This window comes from Neodiprion virginianus, chromosome 4 (assembly GCF_021901495.1).
Source record: "Neodiprion virginianus isolate iyNeoVirg1 chromosome 4, iyNeoVirg1.1, whole genome shotgun sequence".
NCBI classification, from domain to species: Eukaryota; Metazoa; Arthropoda; class Insecta; order Hymenoptera; family Diprionidae; genus Neodiprion; species Neodiprion virginianus.
The window spans coordinates 36,259,597-36,280,211 of NC_060880.1; the positions used below are offsets into that span (position 1 = coordinate 36,259,597).

Here is a 20,615-nt window from a genome sequence, read left to right on the forward strand (position 1 = left end):
AAAAAAAAAAAAAAACACTTTCGAATCAATTCACTGCGATAAATTGAGCCCGTGATAATAAAAAATCATTAAGGAAAAACCCCTCGTCGTGAATTTCGGATTTATTCAAAACTAGTAAAATCCGTTCCCATATCGTCTCGAGTATTTAGATTTTGGGGTTACACGAGCGGGTGAAGTGGTAGTCAAACCTAACCTCGTCCAACAGGAGGCCGCAACATCTACCGGTAAGTGCTGGGTAAACAGAAACACGGTTTCGTGTAAGAGGCTGAAAGTACGAAAACTGTTAACAATACGACTAACTAGACGAGACATCCCGTTTCGAAGACTAGCTTGACCGTTTGCTCTGTCTATCCTCGAGCTGTTACGTCACGCATCTGCCTGCGGCTTGTACGCTGTCATAGAGAGACGAACTTTTTCCCAGAAGAAAACGATTTTATGCTCGTCGTTATTCGGCCCGATTTCCGTTCCAGCATGTTTCTTCTCGAATGGCTAGTCGCGAATTAATATACCAAGGTTTGCCTTTTCTCAGAAATTTGCAAGTCAAGAAACCGTACAACATATCTTAACAGGTAAAAAGAAGTAATAAAACATTTTTTCATGCAAGGAAATCAGTTCCACTTATCGGTTTACGATGAATAATTAGTTACTGAACAGTGACGGTAAAATTTTGGGACAATTCAGAGTTATAAAGATGTTTTGAAAATCGAGGTGGAAATTTTTAAAAATGTTTCGAGTTCGCTCGTTCTTAAGCTATGAAACTTGGAAAATATTGAACGAGAGCTTCTTTGCCTTGGGCAGAACAAGTTTCCAATTTGATTTACTAGGAGAAGGAACTTCTTCGGAAACTTTTTTTTATCACTAAAATCAATTAGCGGAAACTTTGTTACAATTCTGACATCATCTCGATCCAACCCTGCTAAAACCTATAATTGAATTTGCTAATTCCCACGATCGGACTTTACAGTTTCGATGACGAAAATGATTCGTTCCGATTGAAATCAGAACCCCATCGAGACTGAAAATATCCATCTATTTTCGTCCTAAGTTTCTCCAAGTCCCTCTATACGAATCGACCAAATGATAACAGTACCCAACTGTAGCGATTTTTTTCAAGTACACCGAAGTAAATATTTACTTGCGGTTACCGCAAAGTCCTTGACTATTTTCATTTCCTGTCCTGGCCGATTGAAAAATACGATTCCCGGTAGAAAATAAAAATAATTACCTGTAAAAGATGCCGTAAATTATATGTGTCTCGTATTTGCAATAACCATAAAATTACAGTATTGAAAAAGTGAATTTTCCCTCATCGCAGACGTCAGTATTGAACGGCGAATGAGGCGTACGAGAAGTTTGGTCCCCACCGGATCATCGCCGAGGGCGTCGAAGGTGGAGAGGATCGCATTGATGATGGCTGGTGAACGGCAAGGGACGCCTACGAGGCGCAAGCGAGGCGCGGGCAACACGCTCGAGAAAACGCCCTCGGACATTCTTTATTGTTACACCGGGACGCGGTGTGCGCGGAGTGTACACAGCATCCCGAATTCCCCCTCTCCATTTGGTTCCTAGTCCCCCTCGAGCGCCGCCATCCTGAGGAAACTCGCGTGTCCGAATGAAGAGACCCGGATTTTACCGGCTTTCGGGACGGCGTTTACAAGCGGGAACACGCGCTAATAAATTCAACCTCACAAGTGCATTCGGAAATTGTATATATAAGGGCAGGCCGAGGTCTCGTCAGCGCGTTTCTTCCGTTTCACCGGGTCGCGGGTACACGAAGTGGATCGTAAAGGGGGAGTTTTATCGATTGCCGATGGATAAATCAGGGCCCCTCTAATCAGGTAACCACACTCGCAAGCTTTTTCGGACGAGATGACGCCTTCCCGTGAAACCGGGCGAGGAAATAACCTCGTTCCCGAATTCTTTGGACCAGTTAAACCAGTCTTCGGTTTATAACCCGCGAGGATCGAGACGCTGCAGGATCGGTAGGTACGAATAGTTCGGTGTATGCCGGTGTGTATCTTGAATAAATTTCACGAGATTACTCGGGACGAGGGGGTGAAAACAAGACTAAGGAGAAGAAAAGCTCCCCGCATAGCGCGAGGATAAATCAAGTTAGCTAATCAGACCACTTCATCGGGGACCACTTTTCGGTAAAATATGAGACACGATAATGCGGCCGGACGGATCGCGTGGCTCTGGCATAAAAAATCAGGCCCTTTCAAAAATCGAATAATCGACCGTTTGACCGCTCGTTTGTAGCTCGCGGTCTGGAGCTGGAACCGTTGGAACGGTATCGGCGAACCCTCGTACACGATCCCCGGTCTTCTGCATGCCCGCCTGTGTGGTCCTCGATCGGCAGTTAGGACTCATTTGGGTTAATCTAACTCCTCTCGGGCGTGACTACTAACTTAATAAATAACATTAATTAGCGGCGATAAATCAGGCCTCGAGGCTTCGACGCTCGCTTAACACCAAATCGCCGACTGCGATACTCGGGGGTTGGGGTTATAAGCCAAGCGTACACAACGGCCACCGAATCCCAAGGATTTCAAGCATCTTAAGTGCGTAATTTCGGAGGTATTCGACGCGTTTCGATCTGATATCGGTTATACCGGCCCACGATCTTCGATCTATCCTCGGGCGCTGCCTCTCGCACATTTCTTCGGCTGCTTTATACGCTTTATTCCCGCTCCGTAGGTACTCGTTATTATTGTCATTTCTAGCACGCGTGATTTCCTCGCACCTTATTTTTGATTCAGACTGATTTTACTGGTGCGGGTGAAAGCGGAAAACCCAAAAATCAGAATGGTCGATATTCCGAACACAAGTATATCGAAAACTCACAATCGCGAAAGAACAAAGTGGTGAATGTTCATTAAGCCAGAAATAATGGAAATAGAATATAAAAGTATCGAAATTTGGAGTTATAGAATTTAGAATACACAACTGGCGAAAATTTCGAAAGGCCATTAGGGGAACGAGGCAAATGCGATTACTCACAAACTCTCGGATGGATCATAAATTAGAATTTTCATCTATTCGAATTCATAAATGCGAAGAATCATCAGAACGGTTAGAACTCCGAGGATTAATCTCATCGAAGGCTCGGAATATGAAATTGCAGTATATCAGCATCGTCAGAATGAAGAATCGTATTTATATTAGAAGAGTCAACAACTCATATCGTATTAGAAGCCAAGAAATATAAGTTTATGATATAAAAAGAATTTGTTTGATTTTGAATATAAAACATTTTACAACTCAAAATAGATTGGTTGGATAGACTCGGAATGTGAAATTCTGGTAGTAAGTCATTTATACGGTTACTTGCGGAATACTGATCTTTCTGAATTTCACGATTCTGAACAATGACCCTTCTACATTCTGTATATCTGTTTTTCGCCTTTTCTACACGATGAAGTTTTAACTTTTATTTTCATAATATTTGGACATTTGATAATATGAAACCTTCTACAAATTCATTCTCTACAACATTGACTCTATAGATTATTAAATTCTGCATTTCTGAATTCTTGGATTAACGTTTTCAGAAGTAAGTGGATTCGGATGACAGAGCCCTCTACTAAATACATTTTAGGTAAACTGCAGCTTTTTATCGAGCACCATTCGGGGCTTATAATTTCTGATAATATCTGTTCGCTCATATTTGTTATTCGAGTTTATTAAATTCGGAATTCTGGCCATTCCGATTTTCGTCTTTACTGATTTCTCACCCTCACCTTGATTTAACTCCCCTTCTCACCCCTGCGTGATTCATCTCGGTCGAATCGCCCCGCACGGTCTTGATCGTGACCGATTTCCGCATACGCCGAGCTTTTTTCGTTCGTTGGTCGAAAAAAGCTCGGCGTATGCGGAAACATCGGCCTTTATAATTGTATCGCGATCGTGCATAGCGAGCAGATTAAATAAGCGACGTGTAAAAGATCGAGGATTTAAAACCGCGCGCTTGCACTGCAGGCAAAATACGACGTGACGGCGGCTCGAGTTGCGTTACATCCACGTGGGATTCGCGGGCACGGAGCTTGGGGATCTTAACGAACCTGTCCAGTATATTGGTCAAGTTATGTACACAAGAGATGGTGGATTTTTTTCACCGGATAATATCGCACGTCATAAACCCGCGCCTTTGCGCGCTCATGTTGAAATAGGATTTTCACGACTTGGCGCGATTTATCGGCGAGGGTGGCAACCTTTGTGCACGCATCACGGCATAACGCTTTCACGCGTCAAAATGCGCCAGTCACGGTTGGATCGGATACCGCGTTTAGAGATTAGGAATATATTTGTCTCACAATCGGAAGCCGTGCTTAATGAAATATAAATATCTCGAACGAACTTTGCTCCGCATCCTCTGACCTCAATCCCCTCGGTCTAATCTTCTCTGAATCACCGTTATGTAAGGCTGATTTACCTTTTCTCCTCCGTGCATAATGATCGACAATCCACGTAATTAGCATACCGCGTAGCTGCCTCTGGGCGTAATCGAACGGATTTTATCCCCGGCCCGATTGGACTCGAGTATAACGATTATGACAATCGCGTCGAAAAAAGAAACGGATAACTTGACTAATTGAGCGAGATATTTCTCAAATCGTTTCACGAGGTGAGATAGATCCTGTATATGCATACACGGATTAGGAATTAAATCATGTGGAAAATTTAAGTCGGAATATAGATTACTTTTGTAATCCGGCTACTCGCGGCATCGAAATACGAAAGAATAAGTGGTTTATACGCTCGTATTAACCGTGTTAAGAGACAAATCGTTAAAACCAGCTATAAATTCTTAACGCTTGATTTTTTCAATTTTTTCTATTTTAGAATCAGGTAATCCCCACAGACCGTAAAGGAAATCCAACAAAATTGTCCCTGATCGGGTTGACAACGCGCGCTCCTCACCCAGCTGTAGTCGACGAGAAACGTATCTATTTTCTAGTATTATTTGACAGCCAACGAAAAGCGTCTTCTGTGGCTCCGTACGGCTGGGGTTAAAACAACATCGTCTATTTCTTGTCCATCCGTGCCAAAGGTTTTTCCGCTACCAGCAGCCGCGACAGCGAGCCGTTCTCTTCCCATTATTATACACGAAGAGAGAAGATTGAGAGTGGGAAGCACAGTGAGTTAAGTCGACGACCACCAGAATGTCACAACAACCTTGCGCGCTTCTATTTCAGCTTTTCTAATTCTTCCTTTTTCCTACCTCGCTCCCATTCTGGCTCTCTTTGGTAATTTTTTTTTTTTTTCTCATCTTGTTCTTCAATTCTTTTTTATTGTCCTCGCCTTCTCTCTCCCTCTGCGCACTCTCTCCGTACCCGCATCGTGCCTTCCAACCCTGTTCCGACTCATTCTTTTCCCTGCAGTCGGCTAGGTATGCACGCACGTATTTATATCCTCGGTCCGGAGGTATAAGGTGCATCCCGGGTAGGATGCGAATGCGGCCCCGAAGGTACCTAAGTCGGACTAAAATAGGTCCACCAGGAAGGGCTCGAGATACGGTCTATTTATGCCCGTCGTAACCACCGAAACGTGCACTGTCACTAAACGCGCCTCCCCGCTTCTTGGTCACACCCTTCCCTTCAATTCTCTCGCTTCTTGGTCAACCCACTTTTATTATAGTTCAGAACGACGCGCGTGCGTTGATATACCGTGAGGACAGTTTTCAGAATGGAGGTTGATTGTAACGGATGAGAATATTTAGAATATAGGCGGGGAAGAGCGGGGCTTGGATAAATTTCAAATCAAATTACGATCTTCTTCTCGAACACGGCGACGAAAACCGAGTCGATCGGGAAAACTTGAAGAATTTCTTCCGGATTGAAACTTTGGCGTGTCAACATGATGCATGATTTATTTGAAAACTTCCAACTTCTGAGTGAGTTTTTTTGTTCAGACTAATCTCAAAACTTGAGTTACTGTAATAGATTTAAAATCAAACTCGATTCGGATTCAACACACTTTGTTTGAAAAGTTTAAGTCGGTTGAATATCTACTGCGAGGATTGTTTCAACCAACGTCGTGCTGATTTTATTAAAATTTTCGTTCTTTCTGATGACGGAAAGTAATTTCAAGTTTCACGATTCAATGAATCGGGTTATGGTGTGTGTGAAGATTCATCTAATTGCTTATTTGCTGGCAACTTTACACGTATTCCAACTTCGTAAGGATATACACGGTGATCAAGAATCACGAAACGGCAGGAAAATTGAATTTTTTATAATCATTGACGAGGTAGAACGGGAAAAAGGATCCTGGAATAATAATAAAAATAATAACGAGTCTTTTGACGCCTCGTCAAGCCGAGTCAGGGCTGCCCCACCCACGGCGGGAGCCTTCCTCCTAATTCTTTATTTATCTTCTCTTTTTTCTCTCCCTGTCTTCCTTTTTGAGAGCCACTGTGGATAATTGGGACCGCACCCACAACGGTCAGCTCTCCTCCGGCCGTCCGCAGCGTCCCGAGAACACGCGTGTCCGTGGGCCTGATGCCCATTCACACAGGGGACCGTGGGCCGGGAGGGCCCAATCTCAATGCATCATCGGTATTGTCAGCCGCTCACCGGCCAGATTTATTAACATAAGCTCTCTGACGTCCCTCAGACCTGCTCGCGGGCCCTGTGACGAAGGGACGAGCGACGCACGAATTTGTAACACAAATTGGCCGAACGCCTCGTAAAAATGAAACCCGAGAGAAATAATGAACCGTCCGAAGGGCTTTCCCCTCTCCCCTCCGCCTCTCTCTCTCTCTCTCTTTCTTTCCATCGTATTTCCAACCGTTCTTCTGGTCGGAATTAAAGTGGGTCAAAATTAGCGGGCCCAGGAGTGACGGAATGGGGGCTGAAAACCCGAGGCGACAAATACTCCACCCGGTAAGTTTTAATTGATTGAAACAGAGACGAGATTGAGAACTTAGATCGAGGCGAGTTTGTGTCGAGGCCGCAAGGCGGTGTGTAATAAACGAGACTGTGTAAACGGTGGAAATACCAACGACGTGTTTTCGACGCTGTCACGGTAACGACGGCGCTCTTGGAATTTCGTACAATATTCATCCGACACTTAATTACTCAAGTATTTTGTGAGGAGGGTAAAATTTGGTACGAAACAACCCCTGGCTTCGGGTCTCAGGAGGCGGGCGTCAATACCTTCCCGGCGCTTTGTGGAAGCCCGAGAATTCCCGGAGCCTGATAACCCGACATGTGTATAACGATAAGCCTTTTTATACCATACAATCCCGAGATTTCTGGGACCCGCACTTAAGGCCCGGTACAAGTGGGCGACGAACCGCCGTTTTATCGCGCAGCGAGTCGAGTTTTGATCGAGTGATAAACGAGCGTCTGCAAGAGAAGTCCTCATAACGCCCGACTTCACGTCTTAGATTTCCATCGCCGAGAAAAATGTCCTCTCTCGGTCTTCGGTTCGCGAATTTTTCGCAAACTCCGGGCCCGTTTCACAGATCCTGAACCCCATCGACGCCGGCTCGTAAAACGTTGGGAATGGACGCTTCCACCGCGTGCTGCACGTGCACCGAACCCTTGGAACGCGTTACACATCCGGTACCAGTTGAGTGGGACGCAGACAACATGATCAAACACTTTCCCAGGTCAGTGTTGGCCCTTCATAACCACTACGCATACCTATCTACTCTCCTGCGACACTCGCTATCGCGGCTTTCACACCGTGGAAACAGGATTATCATTCACCCAGCACTTCTCGAAGCGCAGGAGCTGGCACGCGGACGAGCCAAGACGACACTGGGAGATGCTTCAGCACTGCGAAAAAGTCACGTTTCCAAAGCCCCTTCCCGATATTCCCCTGCAAACGAGGGAGGTATTCGCGATGGAGATTTCTTCACCACCATTCGCGAGTTTTAACCGAAAATTTTACCGCGGATGGTTCAATCGTACATTCGTTGACATGTAAGAGCGGAAACGTTCGAATTTCAGGCCCGTTTTTATTGGCATCTTTACGAAGCCTCAGCGAGACATGAGCCGTTTTATCAACAGGAACTTAACAAGACGATTCTCTACGCGTTGTTCAGGTACAGGTGCCTGCCTTACATCGTTCTATGATTCTTCTGACAAACAACACTTCTCCGCAGGATGATCAACAGGGGTAAATCCTCCAAGGAAGTCATTCTATCCGATCGGTTGTTCAGACTGAACACCTTCGATTACCTTGGTCGGAAAAGCCTCGTCGATGGGCTGGAAAAATACGTTAGGTAATCCATTAACATCGCAAATTTGCTGTCTGTTCTTTCAATCAAGTCTTTTCGGTGCATATTGTGTTCAGATCACTTGCTCCTTATGTTCAGCTTCTAGGCTTTCCACGCTGTCGAAAGCCAAAAAGTTTTCCCAACTCTACCTCTCGATTGTATTTACACACCCAAAGTTTCTCCGACCAGCCAGCAAAGGAGAATAGAGTCATTCTGCATCGACGGTTTGGGATTGTCACGAAAAGAAGGCCTTCGCCTGGTGACCGCACTCTTCAATTCGCGAAAAACCGTGACGCATTTTTACTGCTGGCGAGCTTTCAAGCGCACTGAAGGACCGCTGCTGGTGGATACGGGTCACCTGGCGGGTTCTGGCCTCTACAAGGACAGGGTGCCCAGAAAACAGGACTGGTTCACGGCCATCGGTTGCCTGGACGCGCTCACCACCTTATCTATGAACTACGCGTACCTGGCAACGCCCGATGGAGACCTGCTCATCGCTTTTTCCAAGTGATTATCCCACGGCTCTGCCGAAAGTGGTCGGGGACAAAGTTTTTTTTTTTTTTTTTTCTTTTTTTCCTTTCACAAATGGCAACTGCATTGGTGACGAAGTAACGTCTTCTGGTTAAAAAAAAAAAAAAAAAAACAACAACAAATACAGGAAAATCGGGCTTCACTGGCACTGGCTTCAGCTGCTCTGCCTGCCGGAGGAAATTCCGAAAATAACTGATCCTGGCGACGGTGTTGGCGGCTATGCTATCCCTGACCTTGCTTGGATGGAGGCGAAACTTTGGGCGCCATGCCTGAAAGTTCAGTTTGTTTTCGGTAAGGTTCTGTAATTAGGTCACATTCGCCAGTTGTAATGAACTTTAGTCTAAGTCCGGATCTTGAGACAATAAAGTCACCAAATACTTTACGACGCAAGAATAAACTCATCGGTGAATGAAAAAGAAAAATGTTTAAAGCATTTCGAGCAAATTGGGATGCAACTTCATCGGTGTTTTTACCCTAAAGTTGACGCAATAGTGAGTAACTGATAGAACGATCCAATCGCACCATTATTATCTGATGATAGATCAACCTTTCAGTTGGTATTCCGGAACATGAGAAGCACAGAAAGTTTCTCACGAAACACACTCCGGTACACTCATTCGTGATGTCAACCGACATCGACTTGCAATTCCGCCAACCTTGGTACCTCGGCTGTACCATGAAAATGATCTGGACGTGGTACCCGAAGACTTTGGGTAAATTGATGACTATGTCAAGTATGAACATTGCGGTTTATGAAAATTGTATCAATTGGATTCGATAATGAAAAAAAAACCGGAATTTCATTTATAAAAAGAAAAATATCTTGCTTCTCAGTTGCGATAACTAAAGGCAGAAAAATCGTTGTTTCTCCCACTAACGATGAAAGCACGTTACATCCTCTCACAAAAGTCAGAGGTTTTACTGCTGCCACCTACTGGCTAACGGTACGAGTTGCATGAACTCCGTTCAGACGATCAACGAATTCTGTCGATACTCCAGACTGGATCAGTTTCTAGATTTTAAATTTGGTTTCACATATTTCAGGAATAATCAGATATTCACCATTCGCTTGGGTGTTGAATCATTGGGTTTCGTCGCATCGTTATAAGCGTGTAATTACACGTCATTAAAATGATGTCCCTAATTTATTTTCAGTTTACATTTACCTACAGCTGTGGCATCATCGTGAGATTTTCGATACCGAGTTGAAAAAGCTGTTTCCCCTTGTACCAAAATTAAGGGTGTTCGAATTCGTTGGTGAAATTCGCAGGATAGAAACTCTCTGTGCGATGTGTGGCCAAATTCGGGACGAAGAGTGCAGTATGTAGCATTGTTATAACCGTTTACAGAAAACAAAAACAAATAATCAATTCTAATATACTTTTACTGACAAAAAAAAAACGCTTATATGTTGTTACAGAGGTTAATTACCTCAGCTTTCAGCTTCAATATCCAATAGCTGATCAAAGAGGTCGCGAAGAATGGAAGAGCGATATAGACGGTTTGATAAACTGCTTCAGAGACACGTTCAAGGAAATGAACGTCAAGTTCGAAGTGAGCTTTTATCCGTGTTAAAATGAAAAGCACTGGATTAAACGGCAATGAACCTCCTCCCATGTAACAGCGTCCGTATTTATGTAGGGTGACGTTTATGTTCAATAAAATGTTTATCGATTCTTCATTCATTCTTTCAATTCCACACCTTCATCTACAAATAATCATTTGTACCTGCCCGCACGGCCTTACAAGTTGCTTTAATTAGAGAAGCGAAACTCCACTTCAATTATCTTTTAATTTTTCAAGCTAAAGTTATACAAAACAAAGTCCCCCACTCGGTTCTGCCTAACACTCATGGGCATTATTTTTCTTCCATCTCTCACTCACGTTCTCTCCCTTTGCGATTTGTTTTTAATTTTGTACCCGTGGTTTGATGAGAAAACTTTATATCAAACTTTTGCCAAAGTTTAGACTAATTATGAGCTGTTCACTCGGTGTACAAGATTTTCGATGGGTCGAGAGGAAGGCGAAGCGCAAGGCTGATAATAATTATCGAGTAAAAATTGGACCAGCTAAAATACACCTAATGACCGTAACATAATTAACAAACTTTCTACCGAATCGAGAAATGACTTTTCAAGTGTTTGAATAACGTGGTTCGTTATGTATCGTCTCAATAATCAACGGTCCTGAATGATTTTTTTTTTCTTGTTTCCATTCAACACCAAACAGGAGCTATAAAAAGAAACTCCAGGACCTTTCCACCGGTGTTAAGAGGAATCCGAGCCTCCGTAAAGTGCGACAAATCGTATTTCACAATTCTTTCACTACCTAAATGATGAAATCTCTTCAAACTTTGGAATAGGATAGAATTTAAGATTGTGCTTATGGATAGGCTAAGAAAATTTGGAAAAATTGATGGAATCACTCAAGTAAATTACAGCTGGTATTCGCTCAATTTTATGTACGCTACTGCAACTGAATCGAATATTTTTTGTATCTTATCATCAATTTTCCAAACTCTTCTCAGTCCACCGACAAGCGTAATCATAAGCCTTATCAATTGCCAATGTTTACAAAATACATAATTACTCAAAAATGGTAAAAATTATAAAATGCGATTTGCCGCATTCGACGGAGGTCCGACATCCCCTCAATCATCCGGGAAGTTCCATCAGCCGGAAACATGCAGAAGAAACGAGGCGATATTATGGTTCGACGACAGTAGGAATCAGCTGTTTGGTGTCCGCATCAAAGGTAGGATACTGTAAGGCATATATTTTGATCCTTTGGCCGTACGTCTGGTTAGCCGTTCGAACAGCGAAGTGTAATTACGCTAATAAATCCAAACGTTTATATTTAGGTCGCATTATTCACTTAAGGAATACTCCGCAACGGCCGGCTTACAGGCCTGCAGGACCTCCCCACCCCCGTCACTTATCCCCATTGCCCATTTAACCAGAAAATTGTCATGATCATACAATGCGTACCGACATCGTTATAGTTATTATAATAGCTCGGGTATCTTGCCCGCTCACGCAAAACAGAGACAAGTCTATCCAAACGCGAAAGTGGACAGTCGCAGTTCTTTCGTCTCCTCAGTACTGCAGGACGGACGCGATCTGCTCTTTGCGAAAAGCTCTGAAGAGGTCGAGCTTCTTACTTCCGAAGATACTCAAGTCTGCTCGAATCACGCGTGATACTTTTTGCCTTTTTTACCCTAACGAACAGTGTGCACAAACATTCGTTCACCAATTGACCAGGCTATTTTCGACATCCAAACGCGAAATAATTTCGACTCCATTCTCGGGGTTTCTTTTGTTGATTTATGGTAAAGTTCGTTGTGGAATAAGGTGACGAGTTTAATTGGTGCGAATTAATCGAGATAATTATCCAGATTAGATTTGGTACTTATAAATTACGGTTGGTGAGGAAAGTCGAAGGTTCCTCTCATTCGGACGGACGAGCATTTTTTGCAAGGGAGAAACTTTTTTCGCTGAAATAAAATCATCTCTCCGTAATGGCATCCGAGGGCTTGGCCAACGAGCTATTGTCAGATTTAATGCCGACTGTTCAGGAGATGAGTCGGTCCATGCAAAACTTTGGGTTTCCCGACTATGCGATATTCATCACGATGCTGGTCTCGTGCGGTGCCGTCGGGGTCTATTTCGGATTCATCAAAAAGTCATCGGGCGAAGACGAGTACCTTGTCGGTGGGAGGAATATGAGCACATTTCCGGTCAGCCTCAGCTTGATAGCCAGTTTTATATCCGGCATTTCACTCCTCGGAACCCCCACCGAGGTCTACGTTTACGGTGTTACTTACCTCTTTGTTGGCGGCGGCGTCGTCCTCATGGGTATCGTAATGACCACCGTTTACCTACCAGTTTTTCACGACCTCAAACTGACCAGCACCTACGAGTACCTTGAAAGACGTTTCGACAAGAAGACCAGACTCTTCGGGTCGGTTTTATTCACTATTGGAATCGTAAGTTGAATAAAAATAAAGTATACAATATTTTCACTCGATTTAGACTTGCTCAGGAATGTTACGCTTCAATTATTGCACATACTCAAAAGCTTATACAAGATGCAATGATAGTTTCACCAGTATTGAATCGCATTTTTAACTTTTACTACCATAATTGCCAAACACTGTTGCAATAGTGTTAATATTTCCAATTCTAACGATTACAGTTCTGGACTTCCATGTAGCATTCGATCATGAAAATTTTTGCCCTCAGTGAAAAGACCAAGTTTTGCTTAAAATCACCCTAAGGTGTATAAATCGGCAATAAAATTTATCATCAAGTAGTTATTGTGTAATTTGCCACTCGACTAACCACTGGATATGAATGGTAACGAATATTAGGAAACAAAATTTAACAATTGCGTTGTGTGAATGAAAACAAGTGCCCAGTTTAACGTGTCATTTATGTATTGTCTTAGACGAAGCTTAGATTTCTTGCGTTGATAGTTACTTTGTCTCCGGAATTTCCGTTTTTTCTCTTAAAAAGTCGAACGCCCAACTAATGAGAACGTACGAGTGCAATTACTCGGTTCTTCGGCAGCGCAGCTGAAACGTGAGCCCACAGGAAGCTCCTGGGAAATTGGTCACGACTCGCCTTACTAATTATAATAATTCATGTGTAGACGCGATAACTGTCACGAATCAAGGGTATCATGACCGGCCGCCCACTTGCGAATTCTTAAGCGTGCCTATCACGTCTCGCAAACTACGCGCGGTAAAATTATTGCTGTCAACACATATCGCGCAAGCTATGTTTCATGCCTGAATCTTTCGTAAAAATGATCTACAATACTGGGTGTACTCTGTGAGCCTTCGTCTAAACCAATTTCGTCTAAAATCCCAAAGACGTGGACGAAAGTTATAAAACAGCTGATAAATACAATAATTACCGATAACGCCAAGTTTCAAATTGTACATACTGCATCGCATTCTGAATGTCCTTGTCGTCCTTTCTCATATCCGTGGATTCAATTATCTCCAGAAGCAAATGAAAGAGGGAAAGAACCACTAGCTAAAACTAGGAGTGATTCACCCGTCCATTTTATGCGCCAGGATTTATCTTTCCTCTTCACTTGCAGATAACCTGGTTACCCATAGTGATCTACGTTCCAGCACTGGCTTTCAATCAAGGTAAAAATTACGTTCGAATCAAATAACGATTAAAACTGAATTCTTACAAAGTGACCTGAGTACCACTTCTCTTCATTTTTCAGTTACCGGAATAAACGTTCACGTCATTACGCCCTTCGTGTGTATCGTCTGCATCTTTTACACTTGCGTGGTAAGCATATTGAGCAAGATTTATTTCATAAGTAGTACCGTCCAATTATGCTGCAGTCTTGTTCCTCTCAATTGTGAACGCCTCATGATCTGTCCAACTTGTTAATCTATTAATACTCTTCCATCCTATTGCGCAGGGTGGTCTCAAAGCCGTTGTTTGGACAGACGTCATTCAGACCGTCGTTATGTTTGGCGCAATACTGCTGGTCATCGTCAAGGGTACCCTAAATCTGGGCGGCATGGAAGTGGTAATCCAGAGGAACTTGGAGTCCGGAAGACTCGAGTTACCAGAGTAAGTACGAGCGGTAATATGCCCGTCCATTCAAGCACAAGGTAGACGAAACGCTACCAAAATCGGAGCGGCCCCATCCACCTGCAATAAAAGAAACATGTATTAAAATCTACTCCCACCACAATTAAATGTACAAGAAAATCGAGTCTGTCAAATTAAAATTGCAAATACTCTAGCGGTGGCAGCTGGTCTCAGCCTTCGATCGAATCCCTTGTCTGTAATGGATAAACACGTTTGAACTTAAGTACATTGACCTCCAAATGCTAGCAGGGTCAGTGGTCCAAATTATGACCCATCAACGGTGCAATTCAACAATTCTTTCGGTCACTCGTGACGTGTACACAGGCACAGCTGGAGTATATTTATAGCTCGTAGCTTATTACCTTGTGGATAAACAATATGTAAACGATACCAAGTTTTTTGTTTTTTAAACTTTCACTCACCGAACGTTCTAACGACCTTCGCACCCAATTAGCACGGACTGGAACCCCCTCACCAGACACACGATTTGGGCATTGATTTTTGGCGGCTTTGGTCACTGGCTCCAGACGTCCGCCGTAAATCAGAACATGATCCAGCGTTATCTCTCGCTGCCAACGCTCGTCGCAGCAAAACGGTAGGAAGGTGATCTCCCACTAAACCCTTTGAAGACGTTTTAATTAACGAAAGTGATTCGGAGAGTTAAATTAAAATAAACTCCCTCAGGGCTGTCTGGATCTTCATCTTTGGCGCCCTCAGTCTGGTAGGTGCCTGTGGCTACGCCGGCATGCTCATCTACGCCACTTACCACGAATGCGATCCTCTCACAACAAAGGTGAGGTGCAATTAACTGCGTAAGCTGGAATTAAAACGAGTCTCAGACCGATCAATTCCAAGAGCAAAGAAACCCTGCCCTCCCGGCTTTGATCTTCGCGAGATCAGAACACGGTGTCTGGCCGTGATCCGTCCGGAATAATATCGTATAACAATGTATCTCGCCCCATACAGCTCGCTCGAGCCAAAGATCAGCTGCTTCCCTTATTGGTGATGGATATCCTCGGCGATTATCCTGGACTACCTGGCTTATTTGTCGCCGGAGTATTCAGCGCTGCTCTCAGGTTAGTTGAAAAGATCCTCAACGATGGGAAATATTCTTTGACGCGTAATCTATCGTTCTTCGCAACTCGCTGTCTTGTCGCGAATGTCTACTACAGTCTTTCAAAGTCGAATGCACATAAAAGTTGGTGTCCCTAAGCCTCTGCCTCTCAGGGAAAGCGGTTGTCGTAAAGTCGACATCGAGTCGTTTATTGAAAGTCTTCCAAACTTGACATGATAATATCACCATTACAAGCCGAATCAACACTCGACAATATTTGTATTTCGAATGACTGGTCAACTTCTAGAACAGAAATAAAAATATCGAAGATGATACCGTTCAACGATAGTTCCGATCACTCAGTCATCAAAAGTAACATATGTATGTATATTTGTGTCAGTCCGCCATCATCATTGATATTTTTAGCTCACTGTCGACGGGTCTGAATTCGATGGCCGCCGTGGTGATAGAGGATTTCATAAAACCATTTCGGAAGAATGCGTTCAGTCCTAAAGTCGCTGACCTTCTGATGAAATTGACCGTTGTTACTCTTGGAACTCTTTGTGCCGGACTTGTGTTCGTCGTTGAAAGAATGGGCACCCACGTTCTTCAGGTAAGTGGTAACAGATTCGATAACTTCTGCTCAATCCGAAAAAGGATTCACGGTGTACCTCGTTAAAATCGTTTTCGATTACACAGTTGTCCATGAGCCTGGGCTCGATTACTAACGGACCGTCTCTAGGAATCTTCACAATGGGTATCCTCTTTCCGTGGATAAATTCAATGGTAGATAAGTTTGATCTCTTGTCAACTGCCATATGGCACAATAGATGTAATCCGAATGACCTAATTAGTGTGATTATTGGATTTTCGAAGGGAGCTTTGATCGGCGGTGCCTCTGGTCTGGGTGTAATGGCGTGGCTGAGCATCACGGCACAGGCTGCCATTTCGTCCGGTCATTTGAGGTGTGTATTTCGCGTGCACGCGTGTACGTGCGAGTGGACGTAGGAAATTAATTAACGCCCGAGTTCATGCGCTACCAAGGCTTCACGTTCGCTCGTTTCAGGTTCGATGAGAAGCCCGTAAGCACGGAGGGCTGCACCTACACCTTCCCAAAAGTGGAGAACCTGCTTTTGTTCTCACCACCGAACGCCGTCTTGAATGGAACAGACGAAGTCATTGTCTCGTAAGTGAGATTCGCCGGTTCTTTCCTCCTCGTATACGGGCTTATTACATAATCGTAGGAGCCACCCACTCCCGATCTCTGAGTTCACAATGCAGTCGACTGTTGGATGCAGACCTGAACCGGCGCGCAGCTGCCACGGCTGCTTGGAAATTCAGATTTCAAATTTGAAACTTTATTATTTACTTATTCATTCCGGGCATGCGGCGACGCTCTTTGGTCTCTTCACTGTCCTCCATGACGGGGGTTGTACAGTCAGAGCACGGAAAGTGTGGCAAACGGATTAAGGAAATCGGTTCGACCCTCAAAGTCGAGACCATGTTTCGCGGACTCGCTGTCGACGCACTTTCGATTTAACCCAATTGTTTCAGAGAGCCATGGGCGCTGTATCGTCTGAGTTACCTCTGGTACACGTTGGCGGGTGCGCTCGTCTCGATGAGCGTCGGTTTGTTGGTGAGTATTGTGTCTTCTCAAGACACAAAGAAACTGGACCCGTTGCTAGTCGCTCCGTTCGTCAGGCGATACCTGAAAGCTCGTACACACAACGTTGATGAGGAAAATATGCATCGCATGATCAGCACTAGTCAGTCTGCTGAGGAGGTCCCGGCAAAACATTGAAGTTACATTGCAGATGGTACGGTACTGTATTGCTACATACCTGGCTCCCTGATTATTGCTAGAACTAAATTTCTCGGTTTGCAGTAAAATTTTCTACCCACGCCCGTAAGGTTGACTGTAATTTTAGATATTGCAACGGTAGCACAAGATAGCACTATTTTTCGGTTGATTCTGCAATATTTACTGTGGGTCAGGTTCCGCTAATATTGTGACGCGTACTGCCGTGCCGCAGTTATATTTTATTTCGGTGATTCAAGGAGTATTTCTGGCGCAGTTTTTCTTAGTACGTGGGAACAATGGATGAATCTCGATGAGAGCCCATCTATATGTTTTATTTGCGAAGGCATGGAATTCTTATCGGCACTACTTGACAGTAATCGTTGGGTCGTAAATTTATAGCTAAACTGTAGACGTCTGCGAAACCAGGCACTGCCAGAAATGATGTTTGCAGTGCCTGTAATATTGATTTGCCGGCGATCCGAAGGATTCGAAGCGACGGTGATTTCATACATAATATATCATATTTTATTCTCGATATTCGAAATCAATGTGAATTAGATCAGAACATACAAATAACATTTATAAATTATAGGCAATCTAATTTTTAACATATTAATACTGAATTAAACTTAAATTTAACACGAATTACGTGCACTGCAGGCATTCGCGGTGTTATGATTACTTTCAATTAATTTATTTATAGTGAAGTCAAGTCACTTTAGTCGATCTAAAGCTGAGCTTGTTTTTCACACAGCTGCTATTTTCAAGGTACATTTGTTTTGCTAAATAAAAATATGATGGGTTATCTCCATAAGGATGAGCTGAGCATAAATAAATTGTGTTTCCACTGTTGGTATGCACGTAATTGTAGCTATGTATAATTACTTCAATAATTAAATTACTATAGCATTTTTATTTTAAGGGTTAATTTTTTAAAAGCTACATTATATTAGATTTATTGGTCAGCACAAAAGTAATATACTAATATGCGGCCACGTAGAATAAATTCACCGGAAAATGCATTCGAATTCAAGAGAAGAATTAGAAAAGCTGTAAGTGGCATTATAGAAAAAAAAATTTCTTCACAAAACACTAACCCTGGAACATACATGCTTTTTAAATTTTTTTTTATATTTAAGCAAATGGCATTCCAGCCTGTTTTAATTCTTCTCTCCGGTCGTTACGAGGCTACACTTGAAAATACATTAATACTAAGTTAATTGTTCTTTTCTTTTTTTGTATTTTGTCTTTTTTTTTTTTTTTTTTTGTGAGTCTTTTCTTTTTTTCTTCTCACTTTATTTCTTACGATTTAGAATTGTAGTAAATTTAGCTAATTTTGTTACCGATGAACATAGGTCATAGCCACTTTCTTATTATATACCTTTGTACTGTAAGTCAATCTCTCACAAGCTTCGGAAAGTCATACATGTAAGCGGGTTTTTCTCTCTCTCTCTTTGACAATAATATTTGTGTTGGAAATTAATTATTTAAGTTAAACGAATTTTCCTATTACGTGTACAATTACGACTACATGTATGTCGTATATAATATATATTAATATAGTACGTGCACGATGCTTTTACTTAAATTTTTTTAGTTACCTACAGATAATGTTTATTTGGTCCGTACAATGAGACAGCCAGCCGTAGCTCAATGAACTGAGTTATGCATACGTGGTTGTACATGATTCGCGAAAATGTCAAAGAAAACAAATAATAATAAAAAAGTAAAGAAATCCTGTCATGAACGGCGATAAATTAAGTTCTAATTGCTAGAATGATAAATCAATCTGATTGAAGGAAACACAGATGTTGATTTTGGTTTGACGGATGAATGTTAACCAGAGTAAATGATGAGATATTTTCTCTCACCGTGTGAATAAATTTAATATTTAAATGCTTGTCCTCAAGCCTGACGTATGCAACACTGAAATACTTACTTGCACAATAATTTACCGTAAAGCATTAGCCAACTAGCGCCACAAAACTGACAATCATAAAATACTGTGAAATACAAAAATCTGACTGATCGAAAATACAAGATATCTGCATAAATAAACAAATCACCAAATTCAACTAATGTACCCAAAACCAGTCGAAATATGTTTTGGATAGATGGTTGAAGTCATCGTGATCCTTCGAAATTTCAACAAATGAAAATTAGGCAGAAGCTCGAAATCTCACATACAAAAACCAATGTTGATAAGTATGAGTATATAGAATTTGTGCTAAATTGATTATTTAGCGCGCTTATATGTGATATGTTTTATTATGAGACGTAAAACCGTGTAAAATTGCAAGCTGTAATCAAACTACAACTAAAAACCAAAATCTTCCAAGTAATAGTAATCAACCATTGAATATCAGTAAATTGCACGAAGCATTTCAAGATGTTATATTCTCTATGAATTAATCTCCTTACAATTAAACAGATAATTACATTTCAACCCAATGTATCAGAATTAATAATATATATGAGGTATTCCATGCCAACTGAGAGGTCATTTTCCCTGACCCCCGCCAATTTGCTTCATTATTATTTATATGATTCTACAACCTAAAAAAAAGCACTCACCGTTTTTTTCAGATTTCTCTTTCCAACCATTCTTTTTTAAAAAATGTTACAAACATAACAAATGTTTTGTATACATACAAAATAAGAAAATTTATGCCTCTAAAAACACACTTAAAAAATACAAAAAATCAATTCTCCACTCTGAACTATGGCTCAAAATGTTTGTTTTGGGACCCAGAAATTATGTGAATTTTTGCAGAAAAAAAAAATTGCGTTTTTTTTTTAGGACCATACAGGGGTTTGTAACATTTTTAAAAAAAGAATGGTTGGGACGAAAAATCTGAAAAAAATGGTGAGTACTTTTTTTAGGTTGTAGAATCATATAAAAAATAATGAAGCAAATTGGCGGGGTTCAGGGAAAATGACCTCTCAGTTGGCATGGAATACCTCATATATATTACGGTGTTTCGTTTGAGACGACTATCTTTTTTTTCGCTCCATTCCCGGAATATCACTCTAAACATCCAAAAAATAATTCTCACCAAAGATTAGCTCTTGATTTTAATTCTAAGTACTCGCTAAATGAATATCAAGTGACCTTTTTTAGGAAATTGAATTCCCTAGAAAGAAGTCCTACGCAATTTTACTGCGAAGTTAGTTGCTTACGAGAAAAATGAAAAAAACCATGATATTAGAGAAAAAATCGGCTTTAAGATTTTTTATTGGCGAGGCGGTTCATAAAACATACATTGGCTATAGGTGCTTTTAAAGAGCAAAGATTCTTCTATAATTTCCACCTATTACCTGAATAAGGAAATTTAAAATTCATTTAGCGAGTACTTAGAATTAAAATTAAGAGCTCATCTT

At 42.0% G+C, this 20,615-nt stretch overlaps 2 protein-coding genes across 2 annotated transcripts; both read left to right on the plus strand.

Moving 5' to 3' along the window:
* The first annotated feature begins 7,508 nt into the window (after positions 1 to 7,508).
* LOC124302897 (uncharacterized) lies at positions 7,509 to 10,421 on the plus strand. The gene is made up of 9 exons (XM_046759466.1): positions 7,509 to 7,615; positions 7,737 to 7,842; positions 7,959 to 8,053; positions 8,114 to 8,233; positions 8,417 to 8,734; positions 8,886 to 9,049; positions 9,313 to 9,471; positions 9,914 to 10,078; positions 10,179 to 10,421. Exons 1-9 carry the CDS (start codon positions 7,509 to 7,511, stop codon positions 10,331 to 10,333), a joined length of 1,389 nt encoding a protein of 462 aa, XP_046615422.1. The 3' UTR covers positions 10,334 to 10,421.
* A 1,390-nt stretch (positions 10,422 to 11,811) lies between these two features.
* On the plus strand, positions 11,812 to 18,799 carry LOC124302450 (sodium-coupled monocarboxylate transporter 1-like). Its single transcript, XM_046758645.1, has 12 exons — positions 11,812 to 12,743; positions 13,865 to 13,916; positions 14,000 to 14,067; positions 14,204 to 14,358; positions 14,834 to 14,974; positions 15,064 to 15,172; positions 15,346 to 15,455; positions 15,860 to 16,046; positions 16,133 to 16,219; positions 16,310 to 16,398; positions 16,500 to 16,619; positions 16,988 to 18,799. Exons 1-12 carry the CDS (start codon positions 12,276 to 12,278, stop codon positions 17,232 to 17,234), a joined length of 1,833 nt encoding a protein of 610 aa, XP_046614601.1. The 5' UTR covers positions 11,812 to 12,275; the 3' UTR covers positions 17,235 to 18,799.
* The last annotated feature ends 1,816 nt before the right edge of the window (positions 18,800 to 20,615 follow it).

What these genes read in the sequence shown, in the direction of transcription:
- LOC124302897 (XM_046759466.1), top strand. Translation starts at nt 7,509, where the DNA reads ATGGACGCTTCCACCGCGTGCTGCACGTGCACCGAACCCTTGGAACGC. An exon ending in ATGATCAAACACTTTCCCAG is followed by an intron (nt 7,616 to 7,736) that starts GTCAGTGTTGGC and finishes CTCGAAGCGCAG; the next exon opens with GAGCTGGCACGCGGACGAGC. An exon ending in GGGCTGGAAAAATACGTTAG is followed by an intron (nt 8,234 to 8,416) that starts GTAATCCATTAA and finishes TTCTCCGACCAG; the next exon opens with CCAGCAAAGGAGAATAGAGT.
- LOC124302450 (XM_046758645.1), top strand. Translation starts at nt 12,276, where the DNA reads ATGGCATCCGAGGGCTTGGCCAACGAGCTATTGTCAGATTTAATGCCG. An exon ending in ACGCTCGTCGCAGCAAAACG is followed by an intron (nt 14,975 to 15,063) that starts GTAGGAAGGTGA and finishes AAACTCCCTCAG; the next exon opens with GGCTGTCTGGATCTTCATCT. An exon ending in GTATTCAGCGCTGCTCTCAG is followed by an intron (nt 15,456 to 15,859) that starts GTTAGTTGAAAA and finishes TGATATTTTTAG; the next exon opens with CTCACTGTCGACGGGTCTGA.